The sequence below is a fragment of the Saccopteryx leptura genome, chromosome 3, assembly GCF_036850995.1.
Source record: "Saccopteryx leptura isolate mSacLep1 chromosome 3, mSacLep1_pri_phased_curated, whole genome shotgun sequence".
In the NCBI taxonomy this organism is placed as follows: Eukaryota; Metazoa; Chordata; class Mammalia; order Chiroptera; family Emballonuridae; genus Saccopteryx; species Saccopteryx leptura.
In genome coordinates, this window is record NC_089505.1 from 254,769,216 (window position 1) to 254,781,379 (window position 12,164).

The 12,164-nt window shown below is 39.8% G+C and overlaps 1 protein-coding gene across 3 annotated transcripts in view; it reads left to right on the plus strand.

The window, feature by feature from the left end:
* The window catches only part of WDPCP (WD repeat containing planar cell polarity effector), a 425,216-nt gene that overhangs the window by 290,511 nt on the left and 122,541 nt on the right, over positions 1-12,164 (plus strand). For all 3 annotated transcript variants that reach the window (XM_066378166.1, XM_066378168.1, XM_066378167.1), the window contains exon 13: positions 6,972-7,035. In XM_066378166.1, coding sequence (XP_066234263.1) covers positions 6,972-7,035 — 64 coding nt within the window. The remainder of the gene's footprint in view (positions 1-6,971; positions 7,036-12,164) is intronic.

Here is a 12,164-nt window from a genome sequence, read left to right on the forward strand (position 1 = left end):
TCCCAAGCGCCAGCCATAAGCACAAAAAGGCATCTTTAAGGTCTTGGCAGGGGAACCAGCTGGCTCCAGGAGGAATTACTCATGAGAGTGTTTGTAACTACTGGGTGCAAAGTAATGACCACGTTGTTGACTGCCTGCAGATCCTGGACTGGCCGACATCTGCCCCCATTAGGCTTCTTTACTGGTAATAGTGGCATATTCCAGGGGGACTGGCATTCAGCTAAGACCCCGGCCTCCTTGAGTTTCTTTATGTGTTCTTGGATTCTGAGCTGAGCCCACCTGGGCACCGGATTGTCTTTGTCTTACTGGGATGGCCCCAGGTTTCAGGTCCACTACCACAGGAGCATGGTTTTGGCCATCCTGGGAGAAGTGTCCTCTGCCCAGACCAGTGGGAATTCTTCCAAGAGTTCAGGAAGGTTTTGCTCATTTATCTCCGGGGCTTGGAGCCTCCCTGGGGACTGTTGCAGACAGTACCAGAGTTTCCTCTTGTGTTCTTAAAGTTAAGCTGGCGGGCTTTCCAGGAGTGAAGGTTATTTGGGCTCCTAGCTTAGTCAGTAGGTCCCATCCTAGGAGGAGGATAGAACATGCAGGTAGATACAGGAATTCATAAACAACTTGATGTCCCTCGAGTTGACATGTTTGGGACTTGCAGAAGGGCGAGCAGTTTGAGTGCCCATGGCTCCAATTATGGTGTTTCTCTCTTGGTAAAGGGTGCAACTGGCATGGTGACTACCCAGTGTTCTGCTCCTGTATCCACGTTAAAAGTCATTGGTTGGCCCCTACTGTTATGCTGACTGTGGGCGGCTCCTAGGGGCCTAATTTCATGGAGCCTGGTCTTACCTAATCAGAATCAACCCCAGCCAGCCTGATTAGGTCCTGATTAGGTCCTGGACTGCTGGTTCTGGCTGATACATTCCTTTGTTCCTTTTCTTTCTTTCCTTTTTTTTTTTTTTTTTTTTTTTGGTGACAGACAGAGAGAAGGACAGATAGGGACAGACAGACAGGAAGGGAGAGGTATGAGAACATCAGTTCTTCACTGTGGTACCTTAGTTGTTCGTTGATTGCTTTCTCATATGTGCCTTGACCAGGGGCCTCCAGCAGAGTGAGTGACCTGTTGCTCAAGCCAGCGACCTTGGGCTCAAGTCAGCAACCTTGGGCTTCAAGCCAGTGATTATGGTGTCATGTCTATGATCCCATGCTTAAGTCAGCAACCCTGCGTTCAAGATGTTTAGCCTATGCTCAAACGGCAATGTCAGGATTTTGAACCTAGGTCCTCCGTATCCCAGTCCAGTGCTCTATCCACTGCACCACTGCCTGGTCAGGCAATACTTTCCTGTTCTTGATTGTGCAGTTTTGGCGGCAGGGCCAGAGCTTGCCCTCCGTTTGGGACATTCATTTTTTCAGAGTCCTGTTTCCTTGCAGTAAGCACATTGGTCAGGTCTGAGGGGTAGGCCTCCTGTTGTTCTGCCCTTCCTGGGAGGTCTCCGCCTTTTAACCCGGTCAGGGTTCCAGAGGGCTGCAGCCAGATGGGAGACTTTTTGTTTCATTCTCTTATCAGCTTCTTTCCAAACTTCCAGGCATGGGGGGGGGGGGTGCTGCAGAAAGGAGGTCCCATGCAAAATTTTGGGTGGCGCTACCTTGTTCACACAGAAGGTCCCCTCCGTTCGATGGTACTTATCGCCAGGCCAGTGACACAAGGGGCCAGTACAGTTGGCTTCTTGGTCAGGGAACCAGATGTTATGGCAGAATGGAACACAGAAAGCCAATGACACTCAGAGAGGTAAAGAACTGGTTTATTATCTGGTCGGCTCAGAGGAGTTGATTCTCCAAGTCTGAACCCTGCCTGGCAGGGTCTTTGGGGTTTTAAGGTCACACAGTTGAGCAGGGTTACAAGGTATGCGAAATGTGGAAGCTGGTTTACAGAAGCTAAAAAGGCAGAATCAGTAAAAGCAGAACAAAGAAGCGGTAACAGCCATATTGCTTTGTCATCATGGAGTCATAGCCATATCATCAGGAGTCCTCAAACCAATGTTGCCCATCTGAAGAACCCCATGTAACCCAGGAACAAGGCTGTCAGAATATCTCTTACTGCCCTCAGTCATTTCCTAGGGGCAGCTTGTGGAAAGTGTGGCTTTAACATGAAAACACAACAAACAATACATTTCAAAATGCAGCAGCTGGGGCTGTCAGTCAGTCATGCTCCCTGCAGTAGGAGATCTGCGAGAGAGATTTTCATGAATACCACACTGGGGTCTATAAATAGAAGTGGAAGAGACGTCATGAAAACAGCAGAGTAGGTAGCTCCAAGAATTAGTACTTCCACTGAAGCAATCATTAAGCAGACAAAACTGACAAAATTAGGTTTTTTAAAACTGTAGAATATAATTTTTAAAGTGTACAACAATCAGAGGACTGTTTAATAAAGACAGAGGCTGCTAAATTTTGGTCAGAAAGCATTGTTGCGTTTTGTTTACCTGCCTACCACCCCCCACCCCCCAGTATGGCAGGTTCATGGGGACAGTGTTTAGCATTCCTGGTGTTAGTTATTGGTGTCAGAGGACTGCAACAGACCTTGTTTTCAAGAACTGTGGTTTTGCATTTTGACCAGCCTTGTGGTTTTCAGAGGGACCAGTGCAGAAGCTTGGCTTTTGTTTTGCCTCCCTCAGACTGCAATAGCATCTCTGGCAAGTGCATTTGTATGTGTCAAAATCATTTAAAGACATATAATATGAATAACCATCTCAGGCCAGAGATGGAGAATGGGGAAAGCACCAGACAGACCAAAAGACTTGGGAAGGAGAAGATATTTAAGGGACTAGGGTCCTTGAAGGGCTGGCTACTTCATATACCAGGGAATCAGGGGTACAACAGAGTAGGACTAATACTTAAAAAATACCTGAGAGAATCCCAGGCTTAAACCAGAGGACTTCTGGGCTCTACACAAGCAAGAAGGGAAGGCTAAGATAGACTTGTATGTAGGTAGCAGGGAAGGAGTGCCCTAGCTCCGAGTCAGTCTTAAAGATTGGGAGAATTATTTGTTGCTTCAGGATTTAAAAATGATATCCGGCTGATTGCTGAGATAATGAAACAGAGATGTCGGTGATTGCACATAGCAGGTGAATAAAGGGAATATGACTAAACAAATGCCCTTAACAGCAAAACCTGCAGGGTGCGTGGCATGGGGGAGAATCTGATCGCTGGAGTTGAGTTACCATGTTATTTCTAGTTTCCAACAAAAATATAAAAGGCACCCAAAGAAAGAGGAAAAGTATGGCCACTTAAGGGTAAAAAAGTAAATTGACAGCATCGCTGGGGAAGCCCAGACATTGGGCTTACTAGACAAGACTTGAAATCAACTGTCTTAAATAAGCTCAAAGAGGTAAAGAAAACCAAAGACAATGAATTAAAGGAAACCAGAAGAATGATATGTTATTAAAATTATTAAATGATGTCTTATTTATTTATCAATAAAGAGATAGAAATTATAAAAAATAACCAAACAGATAATATGAAGCCCTGGCCAAATAGCTCAGTTGGTTAGACAGAGTATAGTCCCAGATTGTAGAGGTCGCCGTTCCATCCCCGGCCAGGGCACATACAGGCACAGGCCGGTGTTCCTGTCTCTCTCTTTCTCTCTCCCTTCCTCTCTTCCTTCCTCTCCTGCTAAAATCAATAAATTTAAAAAAAATTTTAATTTGGAGCTGGAAAGTATAACAGCTGAAATGAGAGGCTTAACAGCAGATTTGAGCAGGCAGAAGAATCAGTAAATGTTAAATAGAACAATTTAAATTATCAAGTTGGAGAAGCACAAAGGAAAAGGGAATGGAAAAATACAACTACCTGAGAGACCTGTGGGAGGCTATCAAGCCATGTGCATTATGGGAGTCTTAAAAAAGAAAATGTTTACTAAAAGCATGAATCTACACATCTAAGAAATTCAATTAGAATCAACTCTAAGAGATCCACATCAAAACACATAACAGTCATCAAATTGTCACCAGAGAAAGCCCAGGTCCAAGGGGGCTTTTCCTTCCTCAATTCTTGTCACACCCTGAGAAGGAATTCAGATGAGAGACAGGATGCAGCATTCAAGTAAAGCAAGCAGTTTATTAAGCAGTTATACACTTGGCACAAGGCACAAGCTGGCAACTCAGCCAACCTGAGCACTCCACCTTCTGTGGTCTTAGGAGTTATATACTCTTAGTTTCAAGGCTTTGTTTCCCTTTTCTCAGGTCTAACATCTAGGGGTTTAAGGCTCCTCTTCCTTGATATTGGGACTAACATACAGTGTTTCAAGGCCACGTGGACATCTGGTGATTTTGTTTTGGCAGACCTGAACACTGCTAACTCCCTCCTTCAGTGGATGAGATTAACCACCTTATCATCCCCTCCCCCTTTCCTGCCCTGGTAACTGTCTATCCTACCTAAAAATATACTGTTCACAAAAATTAAGGGATATATCAAAATGAATATGAAGTGATAAAATATCCCCTAATTTTTGTATATATATAACACATGGAAATTGTGGAGTGTTTCAGGTTCCGGACCTACCAGCTCATGTTATAAGAATAAGTCTAGGCCTGACCTGTGGTGGCGCAGTGGATAAAGTGTCGACCTGGAAATGCTGAGGTCGCCGGTTCAAAACCCTGGGCTTGTCTGGTCAAGGCACATATGGGAGTTGATGCTTCCAGCTCCTCCCCCCTTCTCTCTCTCTGTCTCTCTCTCCTCTCTCTCCCTCTCTGTCTCTCTCTCTCCCTCTCTCCTCTCTAAAAATGAATAAAATAAAAAAAGAATAAGTCTTGTTTGTTTGAATTTTAATTATTTTAGCTCTTCCACTAATAAGATTTATAATATCTTAGTTAATATTCCACATTACTAATGTTTTTATGAAATCTGATATTTTGTACCACCACATTTCATAAAATGAAACAGAACAGAGAACAACTTGATAATTAATTGCTTGTTTCTAGAGTCAGAAAAGCTGACAATTATACCTATGTAAATCTCAGCATTCAGACAAAATAAAGAGGACCTTTCCTTCTAAAATCATGTGCAGAGTTGACCCTTACATATCATGGTTTTGAACCACAGGATCCACTTATATGCAGGGTTTTTTTGTTTGTTTTCAGTAAATACAGTGGGTCCTCCACAGGTTTCACATCCTTAGATTTAACAAACTGCTGATTGAAAACAATATTTTCTGTCCATAGTTGGGAATCTGCAGATGTGGAAGGCTGGCTGTATGTATTAACCATTTTATATAAAAGACATGAACATCCATGGACTTTGGTATCTGTGGTGGGTCCTGGAAGCAGTCCTCCCATGACTATCAAGGGCCAACTGTAGTTAAATTTGGGGAAAGTTAAGTTATTGGTGGATTTTTAACTCTTTGGGGAATTGGTGTCCTTAACCACCAGTTCAATAGTCATGTACATGAAATATTTTTCTCTCAAGATCTTAAACTTTCTATAAATGTTACTAATTTAAGCTGCAGTTTATTCTCATTTATCTTAGCTTAAAATTAAATTTACACAAAGAAAATGCTCAAAATTATACTTTAGGGAAAGAGAATGATTGAAAAAAGAGTGGAAAAGTATTATTTAAAAAGTATTTAGAAATTGTCATTTTACAACAGCCTAGGATGTATTTTTCAAAAACTGACAAATGAGACTTTTATAATAATGCAACATTTGACTTCTCAACTTTTAACTAACACAAGAGTATAATTAAAATGTCAGTTACTCTTATCCTGCTATATTTTCCAAATCCTCAGTTTTCTCTTACAAAACACAATAAAGCATAAAGTTATGAAAAATATGTTCCTAAGCCAGTGGTTCTCAAAGTATGTGCCAGGGCGCACTGGTGCACCCTAGAAGATTTCCAGGTGTGCCCTATGATATTCCAGAGAAATATGTACCTGTTGGGGACCAAAAAACTAACAGGGTTTTTGGAGTTTAGATTTTTGGGGGACAGAGGTATGGGGAGTTGGCTGTAAACTGACAGTCTGCCCAACCCCCCCACCTCACTTGCCTGATTAGATTGCAAAAGGCTCTTAAGCTGTGGTGCTGGATTGTTTACACTACCCCCCCACTCCCCCTCCCCCCCCTGTTCCCCAGAAAGACTGGAGGCAAGTTTCTTCTATCCTTTGTTTGGTGTAAAGTTAAGACGATATGTATGGTGACGGTTTTCTGCACTCAACACAATTAAGAGTAAAAAGAGGAATTCTTCAATGTATTGACGAGGAAATGAGAGTTTGCCTTTCAAATATATGCCCAAACATTGAAGAAATTGCTAGGACACATCAGGCTCATGTTTCTTATAAACATAGGAATGAAAAAACTTGACACATTCGTGCTGAGACCTGCCGAATTTACTAAATCTTACTAAGAATGTGTATATATATATATATAAAGATTACTTTTTTGTCATTTTTTAAATTTTTAACCCCTCTTTTTTATGAATTCTAAAAAGCATAACTCAAAAAATGTAACATAAAAATGTTTTTTAATATCAGAATAAATTGAATTTTGTCGTATTTATTTCATTTAATTACCATAAAAGCACTCTTGGAGTTTATATTTTTTTCTTTAATATTTGACTTAATTATTATAACATATCACTCAGAAATTTGTATATAGTGTGCCTACAATTATTTGTAGGATTTTAAATGCGCCCCAACTTCAAAAAGTTTGAGAACCACTGTCCTAAGCTCTCTTTTCCCTTATTCAGCAGCGCCCACTCTGCATTATGCTTATCCTTGAAAGTGGCACTGAGGGACTTCCAGAGGCCCTGTGCCTCGGCAATTCCTAAGTACAACATTTCACATGCAAAAGATCCCAGTGTCAAAGGCTCCACTGTTTGAAAGTATCTTTGCCATCAGAACAAAAACAATAACACATACATACATTAAACAAATGGCTCTCTCCTTTTATGTAGTTTTGTTCACAACTAATAACATTTCTTCCTTACAGATACCAGAGATTTGAAAAGGCATTTCTGTTAGCTGTTGACATTGGTGCTCGTGACCTGTTTATGGTGAGTCATTCCCAGAGATGATTTTGTGCCTTCAGTTCTAAGGCTGACTAAGTTGTCAGCTTTTGTGACCATTAAAAAGGATTAGTGTCATTTGTGCCTTAGACACATGGTGGGAAAGCATTATTCCATCTTGGATTACAGCATTGCTTTCGTGGAACTGGTCAATAGCCATCTAGTCTCTTTTGACTTGTTGACATTTTCCTTGCCAGGGTCCAAAGGATTTTTTATGTTTTCTAAGAATTCATAATTCTTGAACTTTTCTCCTCTTGTACCTTGATGTGAGGGGATCACCTTTCTATTTAATAAGCTTAAATGTCCTTCTAATCCATTCTCTGAAGATGTATGGCTACAGAAGCCAAGACATGGGCAAAACATGCCCCATACATCTTGAATGTGCTCAGTCCCTTGTATCTTAGTGCAAAGTAACAAATCATGAATGTTCTCACTTGTATTTTTATAATAATTATAGTGTAGAGTGGCACAAAGAGGTTATAAATTCACATACACTTCAGTCTTCCATTTATTAGCTACAAAGAGTAAAACCAACCAGTTTCTTATAGATCCTTGTGCTCTGTATCACGTTCTTATTGTGTGAGATCTTTCACCACAATGTCACAGTGAGAGCAGATGAACAAAAAAAGGTGGGGTTCCTTTCCTGGTCTCCCAGTGTTTGCTGCTCCACAGGGATTTCATTGCTGTCAAAGAAAGCTTCTTGAAAACAACAAAACCTTGAAGGTCTTTTACCTGAATCTTATGCACAATGAAGACATTTTATAGACATTAAGCCTTTTGTCTTCAGACTGAGTTTGTTATTTGAAATCTAACTTTGCATCATTCAATTAAATTGTGCTTTCATGCATCCTGAAAAGAATCTAATTACTGCAAAAGTATGAACCTTCTGTTGTTTGTCATCTGTATTTTGTTATGCCAAATTGAGTAGGCATATTAGTATATTGAGGGAGGGTTTTATATTTTCATCAAAACCTATACTGTCATCACAGTGTCAGAAATTTAATTACAACAATTTTTAGATTTTCTGACTTTTTCTCTTTATTTCCACCTTCTCACCTCTGCCACTACTCACCCCAGAGTAGAGTTTCTCTGCATCTTTATTTTTAATTTTGTTTACAGTCCCAATCTTTTTCTAGCCAAGATAAGAACTGAAGAGATTGAATATTTAAATGTATAGTGTCTGGCAAACATTCTCAATTTATTATATTGTTTTGTAATTTCTGCTTTGAAGATTAATACATAATCATCAAAGCCATCATCTAAACCTTTTTAAAAATTTGTGTTTCACCATTTAGTCTCAGTTTAGCCAGTAACAATATAAAGAAAGTCTTGATGTTTGTTTAAATCTCCAGTCCAAAAAGCCTTTCTATTGATACTTATAGGCTAACCATAACCCTAACCCATAAGGATTTTTATGTGTAAAAGATAGGAACCTAAAATAAAGGAAGGAGAGAGATATGTTTACTTTCCTTTTTATTTGTAAAGGTGAACAATCATTGTCAGAAAGCTGCATACTTACTCTTCATATGTAACTGCTTATTTATAGTCCAAGGTATATCTGAAGGAAGCATGAAGAGCCTTAAGACAGTATTATGGTCTCAAATAAAGTTCCGTTTAAGCTCATGAATCTTCTATATACATCTGAGGCTCCATGTTGAAATTGTCTAAAAACCTTACATTTTCTAACAGCTGCAAGAATTTCCGGAGGTAAGCCTCTGGTGCTGTAGCTGAAGCTAGCTAGTGTGGTCTGCAGGAAGTCCCTGGGGTGGTCATGGGGGCAGGGGTTCCAGAGTCCCAGTGCTGGAAGTTAGAGCTGGAGCAGGCTGCAGGGAGACCTATTTCTTTGTGGTCTTTCTCTTGTTTGTTGTATGCATAGAAGCTGTGTAGTCAACATTTAGTTGTTCTTCAAGGGGAACTGCTCTGTCTGTAGGTATAAATTCGATGTTGCTGGGAGGAAGTGCATTCAGGGTCTTCCAGTGCCACCGTCTTAAACTGTAAGCCTCTTATAATTTTTTTCTCTTGACATAAAATTTTTCTCTTGATATTTTGTTGGTCTTTCATTTATTGTTGTTGTTCGAGATCATTTGGTCTTATTTTTTAGATTTTTTTTAAATGAATTTATTTTTAAGTATATTTGGCATACAATATTATATTTTAGTTTCAGGTGTACAATATAGTTATTCGACATTTTTATACCTTACAATGTGATCACCCCACTAATTCTAGCAATCATTTGTCACCATGCAAACTTATTACAATATTGTTGGCTACATTTTCCTTCACCTTTTTCGGTCATCTCCCTATCCCCCTCCCCTATGGCAACCATCCATCTGGTCTGTTTCTTTGAGTCTGTTTTTGTTTTGCTCATTTTTTTAATTGAATGTTGGACATAGCATTTTAAAAATGGGACAGTTTGAGGCTATATATGATATTATTTTATTTCCAGAAAGAGTTTACTTTTGATTCTGGTTAGATAATTGAGCAAGGGTTAAACAACAGCATTCTAAGATTGAGTTTATTTGAACCTGAGTTTCAGTTCTGAGAGTTTATTTTCACTTGATACTTATATTGAGAGTGTAGCCCCTGGGGAATCCCAATTGAAAGGCCTGGCTCCTCCACAGACCCTGAAGTATACCCTCGACCCAACAGCTATACCTAAAACTCTGTGCAGTTTCTCAACTTTTCAAACACAACTTTCTGCTAAGTTTCTCAATCTCGTGGCCACCAATTACAAAATGGCAAGTGCTTTGAAAAGCAAAAGCAGCCCCGAATGTCAAGTTTACTTCTCTGGGCTTTGCTTCTGTCTAGGATCTTGGTCCTTCAAATACACACTGTAGTTCTTTATTATTATTATTATTATTTTTTTTTTTTTTTTCATTTTTCTGAAGCTGGAAACAGGGAGAGACAGTCTGACAGACTCCCGCATGCGCCCGACCGGGATCCACCCGGCACGCCCACCAGGGGCTACGCTCTGCCCACCAGGGGGCGATGCTCTGCCCATCCTGGGCGTCGCCATGTTGCGACCAGAGCCACTCTAGCGCCTGAGGCAGAGGCCACAGAGCCATCCCCAGCGCCCGGACCATCTTTGCTCCAATAGAACCTTGGCTGCGGGAGGGGAAGAGAGAGACAGAGAGGAAAGCGCGGCGGAGGGGTGGAGAAGCAAATGGGCGCTTCTCCTGTGTGCCCTGGCCAGGAATCGAACCCGGGTCCTCCGCACGCTAGGCCGATGCTCTACCACTGAGCCAACCGGCCAGGGCCTTTTAAATAGAATTTAAAAAATTATTTCATCCAACTGTGCTAGTTGCTCTCATAAAGAGTATTGGTCTGATATGTTCTTACTTGGATAACTTGAATCAGATGTGCTGCAGTTTATTTCTGGAAGGTGAGTGAAGTGTTAAACTTGACACTAGCTGCTTTCCAGTTCTGGATAAATCACTGCAGGGTGGCATTTATTATGTTTGAACTATTAATCACTAAGACTTAAATGTCACAAATTCTACTTTTAAGCGTGACATGTCATCAATTTTATGCCCAAGATGGATCAAATGACATTTTATAAAATGTTGTGTGTGATAGGTAATAGGGTTTATCACTTGAATATATTAAAAACACTAAAGAGAAAGACCTGATTTTTTTATATTTTAACTAATTTTTAGGAAAATAAAAAACTTTTATATTGAAGAATGGTTTTAATCTTGTAAGAGTAATAATATACAATTCTTTCCCTTTAATAAGAGTAGAAGATATTGGTGTTTATACCTACTTAATTTAAAGTTGTCTTGTACAATGACATGCCAAGTGCTTTGCAATTACCAGCAATAAAATCATTTTCTATCACAAAATTAAAGGAGTTAACTTTTCTTGATCACTTGCAAAGTGCCAGGCATTATGCTCAAGTCTTTATTTGTTACCTTATTTAATTTTCTTAATATATTTATATCTTAACTGATATAATTATTATACCTGTTTTATAGTTGATAAAACTGATTATTGGGGATACTGAACAGATTTTACTTGTCACTTTTTCTCCTACTTAGGGCTACATTTTCTTACTTCTTCTCATGTTTACTATATCTTTATTTGAAGCTGAATTTTGTGAATTTTGTCTTATTGAGTGCTGGATTTTGTTGTATTCCTTTAAATAGTGTACAGGTGGGAATATTTCTGCACTCATCTTTAGACATAGAAATCCCTTCCAAGTTGGTTCCTGAGACCTATTGGGATGACTCCAGTAGTACTGATGGCTTTCTTCCCTTCTCTGTTATAACTATTCAACTCTGCCATAGTAGTTTGAAAGCAGACACAGGCTATATGTAAACAAACGAATATGGCTGCATTTTAATAAAACTTTATTTACAGTAATTGTTGCAGAGTGGGTCTGGTTCACAGGCTGTATGTATTATAATTTGCTGACCTGTTATACAAAATTTTTAGAAAATGGTTGAATATTTCTATAAATATTATTTTTACTAGAATAATTATGAAAACATTTTAAGATTTCTTTGCAATTCCTTTGCTCTCAGAGATATCCCACAAGGGGTAAAACATGTCTATATTATAAATAGACATTTTTTGTGTGTATGTGACAGAGACACAGAGAGAGAGAGAGAGAGAGAGAGACAAGAAGAGAGAGAGATAAGAAGCATTAATTCTTCATTGCGGCACCTTCGTTGTTCATTGATTGCTTTCCCATATGTGCCTTTTTTGGGGGCTAGAGCAGAGTGAGTGACCCCTTGCTCAAGCCAGCGACCTTTGGACTCAAGCCAGCAACCATGGGGTCATGTCTATGATCCCACACTCAAGTCAGCAACCCCATGCTCAAGCTGATGAGCCTGTGCTCAAGCTGGTGACCTTGGGGTTTCAAACCTGGGTCCTCTGTGTCCTAGTCCTATGCTCTATCCACTGTGCCACTGCCTGTCCAGGCTTAAAGAGACTTGAAATAGCTTTTTGCATGAAGTTATGCCATAAGTTTGATATACTAGGTCCTTTAATGTGATTTTGATGTTTGAGGAGTACTTTATTTAATTTTATTTCATAACTATGTATAACTGGTTCTAAAATCAGATCTTTAAAAATGGTATATTCAGTGAGGGCTAGTTTCAATATTTGCTTTCTTC